We start from the raw sequence: 21580 nt of genomic DNA on the forward strand, positions 1-21580 counted from the left end.
GCTCCGCGATCTCACCCGCTCCTCCGAGGCGCCCGTGGCTGTCGCGGCGACGAGGCTTCTGGGGGCCGCGGCCTCGGCGCTCCCGGCACCGGCCTGGAACGGGGCTGCCTAAGCCAGGCCCGGGCGCGCCCTGCCCGGGGAGGCGGGGGTGGGGGGGCGGGGGTGGGGTGGGGGGCGGAGGGGGGCCCCGGGGTGGAGTTAGTCGCCTGCCTATTTTCATATTCATTAGAGCTGGGAGGTTGCCCGGAGCGCCCAGCTGAGTTTCAAGATATAAAAGCGACCTCGGATGCCCGCGCCGCAGCCGGGACGCAGCGGAGGGCTCGGAGCCGGGCAGCCCCCCGCCGCGGCGCCCGCTCCCGCCGCGCCCGCCGCGCCCGCGCCCGCCCGCGCGCCCCCCCGCCCCCCGGCGCCCTCGGGCCTGCCGCCCCGCGACCGCCCCGCCGGGATTATGGAGTTTCTGAGCGAGAAGTTCGCGCTCAAGAGCCCGCCGGGTAAAAGCGGGGACTTCTACATGGGCGCCGGCGGCGCGCTGGAGCACGTTATGGAGACGCTGGACAATGAGCCCTTTTACGGCAAAGCGGCGGCGGGCAAATGCGCGCAGGCCTTCGGGCCGCTGCCCCGCGCCGAGCATCACGTGCGCCTGGAGCGAGCCTCGCCCTGCCAGGAGGGCGGCGGTGAGTCGGCGGCCCGGCCGCGCGCCCTCCCCCCCCTCCCCTCCCCCCTCCCCCCGCCTCCCCTCTGCAAGCCCCGGGGTGCCGGGACGCGCCGGGCCTGGGCGGGGGCCGCGGGAAGGGCTGGGCGCCCGGGTCCCGGGGCTGCGCGGGCCGAGCCTGGGGGCGCGCACCCCTCGCCCCGGCCCCGCCGCGGTCGCCGCAGCCCGCGTCCCCGCTGTCACGGCTCCGAAAGTCGGAGCTCCTCCCGGTGGAGACAAACAAACAAAAACCCCAGAAAACAAAACAAAACCCAAAAAACCTCTTTGTATAGAAAAAAAAAAAAAAAAAAGCTGTCCAGGACGTAGCGGGAGTCTTTCTTTGGGAAGCTGCAAGGTTCTAAGAGCGGCTCGTGTGCAGCTGGGATTGCTGGTTGCTTGGGTTTGCAGCGCAACACCCAATTTTTTTTTTTTTTTTCCCCTAAACGCCAAATCCTTCTCAAGGGCTTCGGGTAAAGAATCTCCCGTGGAAGCACTCAACTCCCGAATCCTGTTTTATATATTTTTTTTGTTCTGTGTTTCTGACCGCACGTGAAAAGCACCCCCCCCCCCAGAACCCCCTCTCCGAAGGCTTCTGGGTGAAACCTTCAACTTTGAGCGGCCAAGTATCTCAAAGTCAGAGTGTTATCAAAACAAGCCATCTATCTCTTCTATCTTGTAACCCAAGACAAACCTATTTTTTTTTCTTCCAGATCGCGACAGCTAGAGCAAGTTTACAATTCCAAGAGGACTTTTCCTTATCATTGTATATATTGCACAGTTAAGCTGTAAGGAGCGGGTTGCTTTAAAATAACAAACGAATTAAGTGTGAAATATTTACAACAAGCCTCCCGCCCCCTGTTTTAGTGCAGAGGGTCAAAATCTGGCAAGGTACTGGCTCCTAGGAGCGCATTTTCCAAGTACTTTGTACACAGTGACTTAAAAAAAAAAAAAAAAAGAACCCCATCTCTTGTATTTGACTTATTCAACGTTGCAAATTACTTTTGACTCGCAAGGTTGAACCAAGAACATAGACGGGAAGGAGAGAAAAATCAGCTAAATCGTTTCAGTCGTTTATTTCGAAAGACACATGCGATGAATTTTTTATTTTTAATATGCTAGCTCTTTTGGCTTTTCTGGTGGTATTTCAGACTTCAGGGTCCATATTTCTGGCATTCTTATATGTATATACGTGAAGTTATTTGAATGGGCGGGATTTAAAAACAAAAAGCGATTCTCTGCTGTCCTGCTCTCGGTAGGACTATATCCTATTTTAAATTGTCGGGAATCCAAAACAGGAAGAGAAATAGGTGATCTTTTTAAAAAATTATTATTATGCCTTAACTTGGGAAGGAACATCACACTTTTCGGATGAGTTTTAATAGGAAAGTAGTAAGTAAGATGAACGGAGGCAGCAGTTGGCTAAATTTAGGAAAGCTCCTGTCTTTCTCCTGAGATGCCCTTAGCCTCACCACTGCTTTCCCTCCCCCATCCCTAATTACCGAAGTTCCCCCATTTAACTCTGCCCAAGACAAAACCCTATTGTTAATCAGTCCTGGCTCTTCTTTTATATCTGGTTTCACATCACCTCTTTTGCTTACAAGATATTAAGCATTTAAGTTATTATAGGTCTTACAGCTCAAAACATTTGCATACTCATTAGAGCAGTTGCTGAAATAGGTTATGAGAATTTAAGAACAGATCAAAACGAAAGAAAGTATGGCAGTTCGTTGGAAATTATTGTTCTGGCTCGCTTCGCTTTACCTTTTTAAAAACTCTTTCCAATTTCATGATGTGCATCCACTGCATTTGTGTGTGTGTGTGTGTGTGTGTGTGTGGCACCATAGGATACATTTTTGTTTTATATCATACTGCAAGCATTCAATCAAATCTGGAGGAAATCACTGAAAGTAAAACAACCCTAAGGAGAATGGAAGATGACATCTTTTGCGATCTTTTCATAGATGTTTTAATTTCTCTGCTTTAGGGAAGAATAAGGCTTTCTGTCTTAGAACATGTTCCGTGAGCTACAGATAAATACGACCTATTTCGAAAGAGGTGCAAATGAGTTTTTACGCTAATGAAGTTTACTTAAATCTTATTCTGTTCTAGAAGAAGCACTTCCAGAAACCGATATGACAGTCATTTTTTAATTTAGTAGGTCACTTTTTTGAAAAAAAGAAAGATTAAAAAGCAGCCATGAATAAACACTCAAAATATTCAAAATACGATAGAAACAAAACCGTATCTTAAATCTGTAGTCCATACGTTTCGTGTGGAGCAGGAAAATAACTTTGGGGAAGAGTTTGGATTTGGGTTTACAGATATTATTTAAAATTGAAATCACCTTTCCCGGGGCCACCTAATTAGCCCGATTTTGCCTGCTGTGAGTACATACGTACCCATCGCTTACGTTAAATGTGGTTCGCTTTTCAAAAATTGTGCTCACTTATTTTTTTCTTAAATCTAGAGCATCTTTTAATTCGATCACCTTATTTGCTGATAAGTTCCATTTCTAAGCTCTGCATCAGCCCCGTAAGGTAGAGCCCGTAAGACGTGGCACGTTTATAGGAGTTCCACGTACACATTTTTAAATGGCTTCAAACCTGCCCAAAGTGGATTAATAATGGTACACAACGCGATGATTGAATGAATAGTGGCACAGGGAGTCGTTAACAGCCCGCTTTCCTGATGCTCGGGCCCTGCAGTAGTTGGGCTTAGGTGCCTCACCGGCTCGGTTCACAGTCCTGAGAAGTGTTGTTTCCCCCTCTGGGTACAGTGAACTATGGCATCACGAAGGTGGAAGGCCAGCCCCTCCACACGGAGCTGAACAGGGCCCTGGACAACTGCAACAGCCTCCGCATGTCGCCCGGGAAAGGGATGCCAGAAAAGGGAGACCTGGATGAACTTGGGGATAAATGTGACAGCAACGTGTCCAGCAGTAAGAAGCGGAGACACCGAACCACCTTCACCAGCCTTCAGCTGGAGGAACTGGAGAAGGTTTTTCAGAAAACCCACTACCCGGATGTCTATGTCAGAGAACAGCTTGCTCTGAGGACAGAGCTCACGGAGGCCAGGGTCCAGGTAGGAGCCAAGGGGGGCCTTGGGTGGAGAGGGGTGGGGGAAGTGGGGGGGATACTGTTGGGATCATTCAATGGTTGTGTTTTGCCACAAAAGAAGGAACTGATTCTATATGCATGGAGGTCCACTAAAAGTTCTTCTTCCTTGCAAAGGATTTAATCCTTCACACAGAAGAAACATAAAAGAACACTTGACTTATTAGGTAGGCATATAAATTGGCGATCCTTTTTTAAAGAAACAGAATAGCATAAATATCTCTAATTTTTAAAAAATGATTTTCAAAGGACAGGCAGCAGAATCCTAGCTATCTCCTTACTAACACATGTATTTTATTTTATTTTTATTTTATCAGCTATTAAGGTTCTTTTTAGGTTATATAGCAAGTATTGGTAAGCCATTTGTGTAATGGCCCATAGATCTATAATTTTATTGAGGTTGGGGTTATAATAAAACAAACAAAAATGAACCAATCTCACAAATGTCCCAATTGTGGTGTATGCCATGACTGATTTTCACTATGCATAAGGAACGATTAGGTACCTCACCTACAACATTTCTAGCTCTAACAGTTGCCTTGCCATTCCATTTTAATTTTTAAATGTAGATAGCTTTTATTTTTTTTTTTTGTAGAGGCAATAGGGATACTGATCTTGAAGTAATTTTCAGATATATACTCAATTATATTTTAAGTTGCATTCGGGTTATCAAATTGGATGATTCAATATACTATTAAAATTATTTGAAAAAAGTTATATGAGGTTAAAAGTCTATCTCTGAGGCATATTTTATTTTTACTAGAGTTGGTATTCTCAAACTACATTTATCAGTTCTCTAGTAACAACAATTTCAGGGAATGGCCCGTTTCTTTGTGTGTTTTCACCGTGCTAAATATCAGAATATTGAATTTTGCAGTTCCCATGCAGTATCATAGGGAAATGAATAAGACAGTGAAAAATTTTGTTCTGAAGTAGTAGTACTACTTCTGAAGATTAAACTATTGTAAGGCCTTTACATGATTAAAGACGACATTTGGTGATACAGGAATACCAAGCAGCAGGATTTTTCCTTAGCTTGTGGAGGCAAATAGTTACTTTATCTTAGTTCAGGAAGTAAATATACAGAACGTTGATGCTAATGAAGAATTTTAGAATTGTCAGGTGTTAACACCAGTCCCCGCAAGTGTGTGTGTGTGTGTGTGTGTTTGCCTTGTGTTCATATATTTTAATTAGTTATACTTGTAGCCATAGAAAAATATGTTTACATACGGGATGATCATCTGTGCACAATGGATATTTTCCCCTTAACATTTCATCAACCGCTGAATAATTTTTGTCTAAAAACATGCCCAGAGAACCAGCCCAAACCTAATTGACTCAGGTTTTCTCTTTCCTGCTTTCACATCAGAGTGGTAATTCACACCTAATGATCTTTTTTCTTAATGAAAAAAAATTAAAACAACAACTCACTATTAAATTCCCTTACTAGGCTTCTAGTGCCTGAGAAGACGGGAAGAAAATAGGTTTTGTGTTGTTGTCAATGTTGGTTTGAGCCCTGGGCATCCTGTGTAATACACCTTTACCAACAGAGTTCTAAGAAATCATACTGAACAAGTAGCTCTCGTTGCCTTATTTTAATTGCTGGAAACTCTTTAAAGCACAACCTCACATTTGCAGTCCATGCTTGCGCACTGAACTGAGGCTCAATATGGATCCATAAGTGTGATGGTAAAGGTATAGAAGATTACAACTGAATATGAAAAAAAAGAAAAATTTCAAGTAAATTTTAGCAGTTTTAACAGTCTGCACTTTTGTGTGTGATTTCTAGCTTCTTTTGTAAGTATTTTGTGCCCTGAACATAGTTTTGTAAATACTTCCTGACAGCTACTTGTGAAATGTCTACTCAAAAATAACAAATGATTTATAGTGAATGTAGTATATTGTGTCTCCCTTTAATTCATTAAAATATTAAAGTGAAGAATCTGGAGAGCTAATTCAGGTGTGAATTAGTAATTATTTACCTCTCTGAGAAAGATGGTTGTTATGCAAATATTATTAATATAGAATTAGAGAAATTTGGATGACAGCTTAGTGACCCTGTAGAGACTGTAGTAGCCCACAGGCTTTCTTGACACTTGGTTATAGCTTCCTCATTTATTTTATTTATATTACCTGTAAGTCGCTTGAATTGGAGAAATGATTTGGAGGTTTCTGAGCATTTTCTATAAGGGAGGATAAATATTATAAGTGGTGTAATTTGTGTAATAAGGACATTTGTATATTTTAAAACCGGAGTTTAATTTCAGATGGTTCCATTTTACCTATAGTCTTTATCATGCTCAATATGATATGTGATCTTAATATTTTCCGTTTCTAAATAATCATGATATTTCTGCCAGTGCCATATGTTTTGGATGTAATCATTGCGTTTAAATTTTTCTAAGATTATCTAAGTATGGGTACAACCCAGCAGAGTCTTCACTCTGTGACATGTTTTAAAGATAATTGTTTTGACAGACCCAGATATTAATTTGGTTATAGTTTGGCTGGGTTAATGTTATGTGCATAACGCCAAACTAAAAAGTTATGAATGTCTTCCAGATTTGCAGCATTCTCTGAGAGGAGGGCTATCTATGATAATTTGGAGACATAAGGAGTCTTCAAAGTCATGTGATCTAATTCCTTTTTATTTTCCAAAATGAAAGAAAAGAAAAACCCAGAGCCTGAGACACATTAAATAATTTTTGAAGTATTCCGTCCCTTTCTATTAATTTATAGTACCTCATGGACATGCCACTTACCAGGGTAAAATAGAAAGTAAAACTCGTGGATACTTTTCTGACCTAAATTTCTTTCTTAGTGATGTTATTGGCCTGGTTGGCCCTTTCTGATCTGTGTCTTTTAACATGACCATTGCATTTTCAAATATTCCTCAGCTAAAATTCTACTTTTTAAAAAAATTAGGTTTGGTTTCAAAATCGAAGGGCCAAGTGGAGAAAAAGAGAACGCTATGGCCAAATACAACAAGCTAAAAGCCATTTTGCTGCCACCTATGACATATCGGTTTTGCCGAGGACTGACAGCTATCCACAGGTATGGTTAACTTCACAGAATACTGATGGCGAAAAATAGATGTGGTTTGTATATTCTTAAAAGGGCTATTATTATTGGCTTTATTATACCCAACACAATAATCGAGAATGGAAACTTGAACCTCCAGAAGACTTTTTGCATGTTTGTTAGATGTTTATTTTACCGAAATGTTTATTTTGTTTTTATTTTCTTTTGGAGCCATTCATTCAAAAATATTTCAGGGTCCCTTCCTCATTATACACGGCAACAGCTGAAGTAGCATCATACACAGTCTGAGTCTTTTAACTAGTCTACATTTTGACTATTCAGGCTCGTTTCGTTAACTTTTAAAAATAAATAAAAGCTTTGCTTGGCGTGCTGTCCCTGTGGCTAATGTCTTATGAGCCTCCATCCCCTAACCTACTGTCCAGTGTGGTCTATGAAACCTTCAGTTCCATTTAAAAATATCTCTTTTCCTATGTTGTCTTTTCAGCTTTGAAGTTACTCATTGTTTCAAGGAAACATTTAGCCCTTTGTTACTTAAAACATACATAGGATTAGTACTGGACATCATTTGAAAAAATCGATCACATTAATAAAAAAAAACGCATCCACGCCTTTATAATGGGAGCTCTCATCTCATTTTAAAGAGCACTTATTGTTTTTCTTAGTTTTTTACTTTTAATTTAGAGGCCTTTTTTTCTTTTTCAGACTTTGTAATGCATGTAGATAAAATGCATATTATCTTTTTAACTGGGCATTAATTTTCCCTATTACTGAGTTCCAGTATTTGCATCTGCCTTTGATACAGGATACGGAGCACTTGTATTATAAGGAACATGATATTTGTTATTTTACTCCTTACGGTTTAAGGATATGCGTTGTTACAGACCATTTTGAAAATAAATAACACATATGCTGGGGGACTACCTTGATAGTCCAGGAACCAAATCTTCACAACGCCAGGCTTAAGGGTACTCATTTTCTTCAACTGTAGGTTCATACCCTGTGAGCATGAATTCAGTCCTTTAATTTTGTGCATCCTTGTATTCTGATGCTTTTGATGATTCTTAAAAACCTATTTTGAAACCTCCACCCTTCCAGATAAGATCACCTTAGTTCAGTCCTTTTAAACGTTAGGAAACGAGACCCATGGGAGTTATGGAAGGAATTGGTTCCTCTTTATAGGACAGCCCACGAGGGGCTTATATGCTGCTACAGCTAAGCCTCCCTACTGCAGTTTACTAGAAGACGACGGTACCTTTTGAATAAATAAATGTCCATACCTGCCATCAGAAGAACCTTGTTTTTCTTACTTTTAAAAATTTATAGTAAAATAGTTCCTTTATTTTTAAAATTTTTTCTTCAGTTTAAAAGCATGTATGTACTCTGTTACTTACCATCGTAGGGCCAATGAGCTTTTATTCACCGGATAGTTTTGAGTGTCCTAGTTGAGTTCTGAACAAAGTGCCATGAGGAAGTTTCCCTGGTAGGCTACAAACTCCATGGAAGCAGGCACTGCAGTGATTTCTTACCTGTTGACCCAGCCATGGTCCTTATATCAGTCTGTTCTGAGCAGGTTACACGCGGTACCTCATTTCATCCTTACGACGACCTTATGCACTAGGTGTCATTAATTAATTGTCCTCGTTTTCCCTGTGAGGAAACTGAGGCACAGAGAGGGCAGAGATTTTCTCACTTTCACTAATGGCAAAGCCGAGACCTCATTACAGGCAGTCTGGCTCCCAAGTGCAAGGTCTTAGCCCTTACAGCACACTGGCTCTCCCAACGACTGTGTTGAAAGGATTGAATGATTGATAAATGAATACCAAAGGAGTGGACGGCTTAAGGTTGCACCGTACAAGTCTGCAGCTCAGTTCAGAGGAGCAGAAACTAAGAGCAAGTGGAACAATGATGAAAACAGTAGAGACAGATGACGTATGCTGGCATGTACTTTATGTAATTTTGAACTACCTCACTGTGATGAATGTACAGATAGTAAACTTACAAATTAATGAATTCTTTTCAAATGGACTTTTTACAGTCTTCCTAGTCAAGTGTGCTCCACCACCCTTGACTACCATCTCCTTCTCTTGCCGCATTTATTTCAGTCTTCATTCCTTTCCTTGGAGACCCCATTTCCGGTTGTGTGTGTGTGTGTGTGTGTGTGTGTGTGTGTGGTTCCCCACTTCCCTGTGCCTTGCTGGTGGTTGCTTTATCTCGAACTTCCCTTTCTTCTTCAGTGCAACATAAAACATTTAGAATAGTGCCTGGCACAAACTAAGCTCTTTACAAAGGCTTCATGTAACTTAATATACTCTTAGTCATACTTTGTTCCTAGGATTGTCTTGCCATTGTGTTACTGTGCCTCATAGCTTTAGACACTGTCATTCAGCACGCTGAGGTAACCTAGTAAGGTCGCGCAAGCAGGAAGGGAGATGGTCCAATCAAATTATACATTTGATAGTCTTTTTTCACTCCAACAGGGGATTAATTTTAAAAATTTCCCCTCAGGAATCATGGGAATGTTGCACTAATTCTCCCTGTGGCTTCTCCAAAGCTATGTCCATTGGTGATGTCAACTCTTAATTTAAGTATGGCAACACGGACATCACATGTTGAAGTTTGTGTTTTTGAAGTTATTTTGATGGTGTAATTCATCGAGAATCCTAAAAATCAATACTGTAAAATCCATACTTATTTTCTATATTGGTAATTCATTAACTATTTGGTTGCCAAAAATACTGAAATCAAGTGTCTCTCACTCCCCACTGTGGGGATAAAGTCAGTAAAATTCCATTTTAACTTAAAAATATGTGGTGGACTTTTTTATTTTGAAGAAATAGTTGTGCCAAGATCATGTCTCTCAAGCTTCAGCCTAAAGGAAACTTTTTTTTTTTTTAAGCATGTGTCTTGAAAATAGAAATTATAATCAGAAAAATGGGAACCAAAATAGAATCTGACAACTCAGTGCAGAAAAACACTGAGCTTGGTTACTGTTACTAATTACAGAAAAAAAATTAATTACCAAAAAGTTGGAAACTAGAAAACTAGAAACAGGACAGAAATAAAGAATGAAAAGTTTGGCAGGAAAGCAAAAGCATATACAGAAATACATGAAAAACAGAAATGGTTGAGAAAACGATCTCCTCAGGTCTGCTCAAATATGAATAATGATCTTACCAACTATAAAAGTATCTCTGTATAACATATAATAAGTTTATTTATGAGTAGTAATTAATGTTTTCTAAAGTGTTCTAACTACTTTGCTTCCATTGCTCTCATTACAAAATAGTAACAACAGCCCTACTGGTAAAATTAATACTTACCAGTTGAAGGCTTATTTTAAGCCAGGCTTCTTTCTTACAGCCATTAACTCACGGAATTGAAGTGCAGGGGTTCAGAGCTCTTTACGCAGTGCCACTGAGCCATGAAATATTTCAATGTTGACCCTAAAACACCAAGTCACTTTGGAAAGCAAAAAATGTTTTCATTTTTCAAATATATAAAATAGTGATATAAAGCATTTTAAAAGCGTAGACACTTTTTAGATTGCTTTCAGGTATTCTTTTTTAAGCTTGCTCACATGTGACATCTGATATCATGTTGGATAGCAAACAGTGAGAGGCGTGATGTCAGTAATAATATACTTTAAGGTAGTATATATTTTTTTAAAGATTTTATTTATTTGTTTGTTTGTTTACTTATTTATTTATCAGAAACACCAAGAGAGAGGCAGAGACACAGGCAGAGGGAGAAGCAGGCTCCGTGCAGGGAGCCTGATGTGGGGATTCGATCCCAGGATCCCGGGGTCACGCCCTGAGCCAAACACAGATGCTCAACCAACCGCTGAGCCACTTGGGCGTCCCTAGGGCAGTATATTTTGATGTACTGAAAAATAGTATCTGTTTTTAAAAAGCCCTTTGTTTTGGCTCACCATATCCATTGTCATTTGGCAACACTATGATTTAGCTAAATGAAACTACTTGACTGCCTAATGTTCTCCATGACATGACACTTAAACAACAGTCACGTGTCACATCTATTCCTTGCGCGATGCTGACTCCATTTCCTCCGTCTTCAGTTCCCTTTCCTCACCTAAACTGTATTTCCTCCAGGAAACCTTCCTTCAGTTCTCCTTCAGTCGGCACAGTTCTCACTGACATGGTGGTGGACTGTATACAATGTCAGCTCCCCCCTTTACAACATAAAGTATTTATGGTTCAAAAAGAGGAGTCAGTTCTTAACTTCGTATGACAACCGTATTAAACAAAGTATGTATACACCAAATAGGTGTGAAAAAAGGAGTCTTGCTTCAACATTCTGGAATACTTTATGAACCCCCAGATTAATCAGATTTCAGTTAAATAGCTGATTCCTGGATCTCTGCTATTAACCATCTCTGGGGTCCTCAGCGTTAACTTTGCCTCTCTGAATCTCAATTTCTTCCTCTGTTAAAAGGAATAGATTAGGAAGGTTTTGCAGAATGTTTTCGGCTTAATTTTTTTTTCTTCCAGAGTTATTTTCATTTAATTCAACAAATACAGGTTAAGTACTGTTTGAGGCCCGGGGGTTTTATAAATGATCCAGGTAAAATTTCTTACTTTTTGGGCAGATGACAAACTAGGTAATATTTGTACCAAATTCTGCAGACACTTCTTGATAGAATCTACACCCAGCAGACCAAAAAAACCTACATAATTTTGTCTTCGAATTGAAAAAGCAAGCATCTATCAACAGTAGATTCTAATTTATTTCTAATTTATGGACATCAAAGCAATTCTTTAAATAATTGTTTTGTTGAATAAAATAGTTTTCCAGGTATAAACATTTTCTGGAGGATTATAGCCATCTTTCCTTCCTACTAGAAAGTCTAGTTTCACGGTTTGGCTCATATCCCATGTGCATTAACTTTATCATTTACTTGCTGGGTGACTTGGGTAAATCTGACTTCCTGGGATCTTCAGATTCTTTATTTGTAAAATGGAGGTATTATTGGTGCTGGAGTTGGTGGTGTGGTTGATGATAATGATCATCATCCTAGTACCTTTTCTGTTATTGAGAGGACTAAATTGATTTCCAAACATCTGTGGAGCTAAGTCATGGGGCTGGGGGAGGGCTAGGTGTTAATATTTGACTATGGGCTTCATAGCCAGGGGGTTCTGGGTTCAAATGAGTCTGAATCTGCTGCTTAATAGATTTTAGACCTTTGGCAAGTAAATCAACCTCTTGGCATATTTCTCCTCAGTTATAAAATGAGCATAAAAGTTCACATGATGTTTGTGAAGATTAGACACAATAGTTTCTGCAGAGTACTTAGGACTGTTGCCTAGTACATAACGAGTGCTCAATAAATAGTAACAGTTCTATAATAGCCAGTCACTCATTATTGATTCTACAGTAGCGAGCTAGCTAAGTGGTGTGAATGTTTTGTTTTTGTAGCATTTAAACTAATCCAATTTTTTAGTAAATTCACTATTTAAGGATCTAGGGAAAGATCAAATTTAGTTAAATGTGCTTTCCTCTTTAAATTAGGAAAATCAAATACAGTAATTTGAGGGATGTTTGAGTATACTCTTAACCCACCAAAATTATTTTCTCATGAAGAAAATATTTTCATCAAAAAATTTTTAAAGGTTTGAAGCTTTTTCCCACCAAAATTTTCCATGGGCTTTTACTTAGTGTATAGTGAGAATCATAACTAAATCTATGTTTACATTATATACAAGGGGACCCCTGCAGTATCTTGCTTTCTGTTGCTTAATTGATGACTTAACAAATAAATGCCACTTGGAGTTGGATTCAAGTTATAAATAATTTTTAGTCATTGGAATAATTTAAGACCCAGGTGATAGGTATACAACACTTCCAGTTTAACAAATTCTCCTTCAAACATTGTAATTATGCAGTGTTTTAAAGGAAATGTTAAAGTTTCTGTAAAATAGTGATTGGGAAAGATACTGTTCATTCTCACCTTCTTGTAGCATCAGTCTCTGTACTCATCTTGAAGCTTACCTTCACTTAAACTAAATAAAGAATATGGAACTTGTCTCCCTCAACCACTGTGGTTTAGCAATTTAAAGGCATCTAAAATAGTAAATAAATAACAAAATCTTTTAAAAAGCGTTATTAATATAGCTATACTTGAGACATTATATGATAAATATTCTCGTATCTATGAAACAGCCAGTGAAATGGTCACATAGTGATACAATGAAACCTCTCTTGTGAAGAATGGAGGGACAAAAATATTAACATCATTAGATCAAGTCATATTGATAGAAAATTGCTTATTTAATTAAATGTCTAAAAATGAAAAAAAATGTATACAGGTTGTATAACAATTTGTATGAAAAATATTTCACATAGGTGTATAAGTACATATTAAAAATAAGTGATATGTAGCATGAGGCAGGTATTGTTAGCATCAGTCAAGTGAAGATGCAGCTAGACACAAAGAGGGAAAAATTTTAATTTTGTTGAAAATACACTTTACAGAGATTAAAAAAAATACCCTGTAAAAGAAGCAAAGTGCATTAATATTTTAGATTATGAATTTGGGCATATTTTTTGAAAAACATGGTATGTAAGTTTTAATATGACTTAATGACTTTACACAGTAATACTAACTTAGCTGATTTTTTTTTTTTTTTTTTTTTTTTTACTTTTAATAGGTGATTGCTGTTAAAGCATTGAATTTAACTGAATTGGTCATGAGTATTTTATATTTTTAAAAGGAAAGGATAAATAAGAAATTGAGTAGATTACCAAACTAAATAATAAGAAAAAATGTAAATCTAAATCATTGAAGACTGCTATTGTTGCTTATATGTATAAAAACTACCTACTTAACGGGATGAGCACTGGGTGTTATGCTATATGTTGGCAAATCGAACTCCAATAAAAAAGTAAAAATAAATTAAAAATATATTTTAAAAAACTACCTTACGGAGGATGGAGACCCAGAGGGGAAATTAAACTTGAAAGTCCGTGAGAACAGACTCGTAGGTTAAAACCAGCACACACGGTTATTGTTATTGTGAACCTACGATATATTTTAACCCAGAGTTTTATGCTTTCCATATTTATTAAGCCTCATGAAATCTCTAGATTTAAAAATATTCTGTGCAGATTAAAGTATTTGCATATTTGATTTGTATTTTAAGTTACTCATTCACAAGGAAAACGTCATTTATATTTTAATCTTTGTTTCTTGTAATTGTGGATTTTGTTTTGAGGAATTGTGTCATTAAAAATGAATCAAGCACTGTCAACAATGGCTATCATGCCTGTATTAAAATACATGAAAAATAATGTGACAATTAATTGGAAAATATTCCATGTTGATCATTGTTGCTGAATAAGTAAAATAGCAAATCTTAAGTGCTGTTATTTTATTCCCTCCTTAAGTGAGTTGACTTGAAAAGTGTCCTTTTAAGACATATAGAGTGAGATCTCCTCTAAATCTTTTTAATGATCATAATTACCATATAGTTTAAGAACACATCTAATCCTAAAGGAAAGGAAAATATGTCCTTAATGTTTCTTACATCTTTGACTTGGAGCACATATTTCAAATACTATTTAAATAATGCAAAATTTAAACACATTTATATGATGTCATTCTGAAAATTTCCAGACATTAACATTTCTTCTGAGGGTTGTGTTTTTAATTTCTGCACTAAAAAGATATATACACTTATTTTTCTGTAAAGCGGTTTTTTCTCAGGTTTTTAGTCTCATATGATTATTATATCTGATTTATTTTAGTGGAAAATCCATTCTTCCTTGTTCCAAATCTCTGTACATATTTGTAAGATGGAATGTTATTTTAAAAAATATCAAAGTAGCAATCAATATTTAACATATGACCCTTTTCTGATAAGTAATATCTAATCGTTTCAGCTTAATGATACACTATGTTGACAAAGTATACCTTTGAAATTTTTGAAATGTAAATTGATTACCCAAAAAACCCCTTTTTTAATGTGAAAATTACAGCTAAAAAGTAGGCACTGATGAAAATATACCCTCATTTCTGTTTTAGGTAGTACCTAACTATGCTCAGGTTAATCTTTTCACTAGGTAATTAATTTAAGTTGGGATTTTTTTTTTTTCCCCAGATGGACAGTATCAGTATTTGAGACTTACTCACTTATTCTCTGGTAGCAAGTGAGACTTACTCACTGGTAGCTAATTCATTATTTAGAAAAGCATTTATACTCTTTCTCCCTGCCAGCAACTTATTGTTGCAGTTACTAGAAAAGTTAATGGGACCCTAAAATTAGTCAACATCTAAAAATATCTACAAGTTACTAAGTGTATGATTCTTATTGACATTTTATCACCATAAATTTTAAAGGGAGGGATATGCTAGTAAAAAATATAATAGCCTCTTAAAAAACTAAACTGCTTTTGTGGAAACTCATGTTTGCACTTTTTTAAGAGACCATATAAAAAATCTGGAAAATTATGTAAGTGATAATGTGGTAATAAAACTATGTAGTAAGTATTGAATAATATACAAAGTGGTCAATAGTTGTAAACATTCTCTCAAAGAGGAAAAACAAAAATCAGCTTTTGGATTTTAATGCAAAGAAGCTATTGCTAAAACATTACAAATACCTCTTGGGAAATCCCTAATCTGTGTCTTTTTAAAGCAACTTTTAACTCCCACAGGGAAGTGTGTAGGCATATGGTGTAAGGGTAGTATGTGTGTGTGGGGGGGTGTTCACGTGTGTTTGTGGTGTGTATACATATGGACATTGGTGGCAGGTAAGAGCAATCTATGTATAGTGGAGGAGGAAGGCCATATAAACTTGCTTTCATAGAAAAATATTTAGTTTTAGAGTTGCTTCAAAATTAAGGAATGATTGTTACTCATTGATTTCATGGTATTCAGTGTTTCTATTAAATCCAGATTAAAGTTCATAGAATACTGTCTTCTAAATAGCACTAACATTAGGATATAGAATATATAATGCTGTCATGAAGGTATTTGATGTATTTTATACATCATGATACAACTAATGCAAAGACTAACAAACTTGTATTTGTTTTCAAAGTTTTTTTAAAAGTACGAGAAGTTGCTTACTATAATAAAATCTGCAAATATATTAGAAATATATACTAGGTAGGGTTAGTATTCTAAAAATTTCTTTGCAGTTTTGATTTTACAAAGAATATATCTATATCAAGTTTCTAACAAGTTTCTAAGGTGGAGGTAAATGAGATTTATAATTTCATTATTTACCATATAATTTCAACTCATGATGAATATATACCCACAGTGAAGAACTCTGTGTGTGTGTGTGTGTGCATGTATGTAAAATATGCATATATATTGACCCTTTCCTTCCTATATATTACTTTTAATTCCTTGGGGAAAAAATGAGTATTAAATAAATTTAATTTCTCTTTGGAAGGAATCAGACAAAAAAACAACTTTCCTCCTAAATTCATAGTCATGGAATAATTAAGTGCTAACTTTTCATTTGATTAGGAAAACATTAAGAGGCAAACATTCAAAGTGGAGTGTGGTAAGTCAGCTGAACCTGCATTCGTGCTAACGGGATGCAGTTGGCTAAGTTCCCTGGACAATGCTTTGAACGTACCCCTAGAATTTTTTTAAAACATTGCAAAGCACATTAAAACATGGAATGTTTTTAGATTTTCTACTCCTTTTTATACAATAAAGAAGAAAAAATGTAAAGGCAGTCTTTTTTTTTTTTTTTTTTTTTTTGGCACACAGGAAAGGAGGATGTGGATATTACTTAATAAGAGTGTTCCTGGTTGTGAAGCTCTTTAATATACAGTTAGAGGCCCACAGAAAAAAAAAAAAAAAACCCTAAAATTTATTTGCTGCTGGGCTTCACCATCGTAGGTGTCTCTGAAATAGTCAAAAAAAAGAAAAGTAGTGATCCTATTTGGGGGAAAAAAAGTACTCTTTCATTCCAAAATCTAACAGCAAATACAATATTTCTTCTAATGAGTCAGCAAGATTTTTATGTGGCTTCTCTGCTAACAAATCTATAGTTTTAGACAATATGACTTGTAGATTCGAGCACAGAGTTTGAAAATGACCACTTGTATAAGAATAGAATTGGTGGAGGGATGGAGGGCCCATAGACTGAGCCCACCTTGACAGCAGTAGATTTATTAAACCACAAGCTGCTGTTTGATCAAATACTGCCTTGAGAAATGCTGAAGAAAAGAGACATGTGCAATAATTGCCTGAGATACTTGAAGATTTTCACATGTAAGAAGAATGCCAGCTTCTGTATCATTTTAAAGACCAGAAATCGAAGTGATAGAGGAAGATAACAGCTCACGTTTTTATAGAACTGTCCAAAAAGGAATGAAAAATTTTTGAAGAGGGAAGCTTCTTATTACAAGAACTAAATGTAATTGAACGTGTACAAGGGGTTTTTGCATTTGGAGGGAAGTGGAGCTTCAATAATGTTTCCTAATCCCAGTTGATTTTCAGAATTCCTGTATTATTATCATTGCCATTATTTTAATACAGATCCCATAAGCCACACCCCATGCTTAATGAGTCAGAATCTCCAACAAGATGTATCTGTGATGAAGAATAAGTATGTAATAGGAAAATAAAACTACCTTGGGAAATACAGTGTCTGGGATGAAATTTTCATAATTGTCAAGCTTATACATAGTAGTGATTATAGAGCTCAAATCATGAAACAAAATTTAGATATATTACCATAAATTGTCCATAAAATTTTGATTACACCTGCAAGATGGATCAGTGCAAATTTCAGACTGTTCAGAGATTTTTTGATCATTTAATAAAATTGTATTAAGTGCTTATCATGTATTGTGTTAGGCTGAAGGATGAGGAAAAACTTATGAGCAAGCATCAGGGATTTCGCTTTCAGAGAACAGAGCCTACGAACCCCCACAAAGTTAGGATTGTAAATAAGTAAATAATTTCAGTTTATAAAGACTAGTTTTTGTATCATTGTAGCATTTCTTAAGATTGCCTGCATTCAGATTTGACCTCTAACATTGAAGTTACACATCTTGTAGAAGGTTTTAAGCTCCCTGCTCTATATTTTTACCATTTACAAAATGTGGATACTGAAAGCAAAGAAGCATCTTTTAGTGTGTTGAAATGACTAGAAGTCTGTACAGTGCATTTAATAGCATGTATATGGTGAATAACTGGTAACCATTAGCTGTCATGAGCATTGTTTTGATTGTTGTCATCAGATGTTTAATCATCCCAAGGGAACACTTCAGAGGAAACAAAACCTCAATTTTGTCTTTTAAGATTTGCATCTAAACTTTCGATATCAAAACCAATTAAAACCCTAAAGTGAAATGAAGACATGCCAGGAATGTTTTAAATGAAAAAAAGATATAAGGTGGAGAAGATAGAGATCAGGAAATAGGACATATCAGTAGAAATGTGTGACAGTGTCACTACCCTTGGGATGCCCATGGTATCTTCTCAAATCCAACTAAAATATTGCTGCAGTAACTTGCTTTACCCATCTCTTCTTTTCGGAAAACATTTCTTTCTATATGCTAGAAATTATTTCACCAAAAGTAGCACATTCATCTTGTTTGATCATGTCCAGATAAAAAGTTTTGGTCAAAATAAAAATATTTGTTCATGAAAAAAAATTTGTTCATACCATAGAAACTGAAGAATTTATTTTCAATTTATAGGTAGATTAATGTGGATTATTTTAAAGAGAAAAATCTTTCTTAATTTATATTCATAGATCACTTTCCTTGTCTTGACCTTCTTTTCTTTTTGCCTACTTAGTAAATATATTTCTATGCATTTGAAATATGAATAGATGATTTTAATAATAAATTACATAGCAATGCTATGTATAAATTGAGGAATCCTTTAACAAACTTAAACCGTAAATAATCTTTCTCTACCGCTATTTTGCCTTTCATTTATTTTTTCAAAAATAAGCAAGCAAGTTCACTTTCATTTCCTGAAAGCCCTTTTGTCAGACATGTGACTGTGGTTTTTGCAGTGTAGCACAATGTTTGATTAAATGTCAGAGGAAAATCACCCAGATCAAGTTAGAAGAGCTAGGTTGACAGAGTAATGACATTAACAGTCCCTCTTGTTGGTTTGAGATACATAACTCAGCAATCAGTGGCACCAGTCATCATATTTTGGCTCAAATGGGATGCATTTAGTTAGAACCAGCCAAAATTAGAACAACATAGCCCATGATGGCTTAAAGATTAATAGAATGTGCAAATCATTATATATATATATATGTATTATATATTATATATATATCTGTAGAAATGTCTCACAGATTTAATATATTTAAAGCAGTTTTATAAAGATATCTATATAAATGACTATTTCTAAAATAACACTGAAGTGAGCATCGTGCCAATCTCTGAAGCCCCAACTAACAGATGAAATTAGTTGTTTCAGTTTTTCCTTATGTTTGAAACCGGTTAAGCGGTCTCTTCTTGAGTGACAGAGTAATATCTCTACCAGTATAATGTAGAAGATTCATTAACATTTTATGCTATTAATTGAAAATAATTTGTCTTAAAAGGCAGGATTTAAGTATGGGTGTTGTGAGATTACACCAGAGGCTATATGTGGTAGACTTGAATTCTTACGAAAAAGTAAATATAAGCAAACAGTGTTTGTGTATGTGTTAAAAACAATCAATGATTCTAATTACTACGATTTTTAAAAAGGGAGCCAGAGGGGATAAACATAGGTATTCCTGCTCTGTTCTAGTTCAGATCTGTTGTATTAATATTGCAAAAGCATACAGTTTTTAAATTTTGTCTTCTAAGGCTCGAACTGTCTTTCATATTATACCATCCAACAGTTTTCCCGGGTTCCTGCTGTTTGTGTGATTTTTCTCGATGTTTCTCAGTAATGCATGTGAGCACTGTTTTCTTTCCTTGTTTAAATAGCTGGTTTAAGATCCCTCCTATGTAAAACTTCTGTTGTACAAATTCTACTTAGTGTCTCCTTTCCATGCTAGAAACTTTAGAGAAATTTCTGTTTGTTGTTTTCTATAGAGATTTAATACTAAGAAATGTGAATTTCCTGGGCACAAGTGACAACCTAGTTTTCAATCTTATGTAAGATGTTATATAGTACTTTAATTATACTCATATGATATTTTTGCTAATACTAGCAGGCTTTTCTCAGTTGTACTTCCATTATTTGATAAGGTCATGTTTTAGAATTTTAAAATGTTTTACATGTCATAATTCTGTTGCAATCTCACTGTATCATACATAAGGCACAGAAAAATGTTTAAAATATGTATATATTGCTCATACTCACAGAGCTCTGTATTTAAGACTATGGGAAATAAAAAGCAATCAAAGGGCAAACATTTCTAGTAATGAGTTTGATTTCAAATATCAACAAAGGTAATAGCCTCATATCAGGAATGGTTTCCAACCAAAACCGCCACATTGAGTCCAACTATAAAACTTTAAAAAATGCGTTTGTGTCATTTTGTTTAGAAGGATGAAAACTATATATAAACTTAAAACTGTATTTTGAACTGTTTTTCTAAACACATGAATTTGTCATGAATCATGACCAGATTTTCTAGATTTCACTTTAACAATCACGACTATAAAAAGAATACTCAGGAGATTGACATGTTTTGAGTATTTTATGTGGTCAAGTACGTGGGTTTTGGTGAACTATTGCAGTATAACAGATTGGAAGGATCCTTCAAATAATTATTTTTTAGTAATCACTTTATGTACTAGGAATGTAATTACAGACCACCCAATGGGAGCAAACAATGAATAGTTGACAAAATTTAGTAAACGCTGTTTAACAAATGTAAGGGAACAAAAGTGAGAATGCGTAAATGTAATATTTGTTGTCTTATATATTCCAGATTCAGAACAATTTGTGGGCAGGAAATGCGAGTGGTGGTTCTGTGGTTACTTCATGCATGTTACCACGTGACACTTCCTCCTGTATGACACCTTATTCTCACTCGCCTCGGACAGATTCCAGTTACACAGGGTTTTCAAACCACCAGAACCAGTTCAGCCACGTGCCCCTCAACAATTTTTTCACTGACTCTCTTCTTACTGGGGCTACCAATGGACACGCATTTGAAACAAAGCCAGAATTTGAAAGGAGGTCTTCCAGTATCGCAGTTCTTCGAATGAAAGCCAAGGAGCACACTGCCAATATTTCATGGGCCATGTAACATACAGTACTCTTTTATTTTTCTTTCAATGGCAAAGTAAAACATTCTATTTCTCATATTTAAAGGATACCACAATAAGCTGCTGTGTGTGGAATTGCTAAAGGTCAAGATATACAGTGAGACCAGCTTTAAATGAATAGTTGTTATTATTTAACATTAAAATCTAAGAATGAACCTCTGAAAAGACTAAATAGATTTACCATCCATCCGTCTCCACAAACTCTGTTTTAGTAGTAAATTTTTTTCTATTGTACGAGTCGATGAAATACGATCATGCAACTTCTTAAAAGAATAAATGTATTAAACAAATTCCTCTGTTATAGATTGATTTATGTCAGTTCTGTATAACAAGAAATCCCTTGTAAAATAATACCTGATAAAGGAGGAAATGCGCTGGGGAAAATGTCAAGATACCAAAGCTGTCAGGTAAATATCGAAGCAGGGTGTTTCGGGGAGTTGACTATTATTTTTCCCTCTCTGGCTCCAGGACACAATGGACATATCCCCTGTTACTGAGAATCTGTCTTCAGGCC

General features: G+C 36.6%; 1 protein-coding gene across 2 annotated transcripts; it reads left to right on the forward strand.

Moving 5' to 3' along the window:
• The first annotated feature begins 420 nt into the window (after positions 1-420).
• ALX1 (ALX homeobox 1) lies at positions 421-21356 on the forward strand. Of its 2 annotated transcripts, none has more exons than XM_072771567.1 (4): positions 421-674; positions 3468-3772; positions 6730-6858; positions 20727-21356. In XM_072771567.1, the coding sequence occupies exons 1-4, from the start codon at positions 449-451 to the stop codon at positions 21045-21047; spliced, it is 981 nt and encodes a 326-aa protein (XP_072627668.1). In that variant the 5' UTR covers positions 421-448; the 3' UTR covers positions 21048-21356. The 2 variants fall into 2 exon arrangements, with proteins under 2 accessions (XP_072627668.1, XP_072627669.1); XM_072771568.1 differs by lacking the exon at positions 421-674 and adding an exon at positions 1656-2746.
• Positions 21357-21580: the final 224 nt, after the last annotated feature.

This window comes from Canis lupus, chromosome 13 (genome assembly GCF_048164855.1).
Source record: "Canis lupus baileyi chromosome 13, mCanLup2.hap1, whole genome shotgun sequence".
NCBI classification, from domain to species: Eukaryota; Metazoa; Chordata; class Mammalia; order Carnivora; family Canidae; genus Canis; species Canis lupus.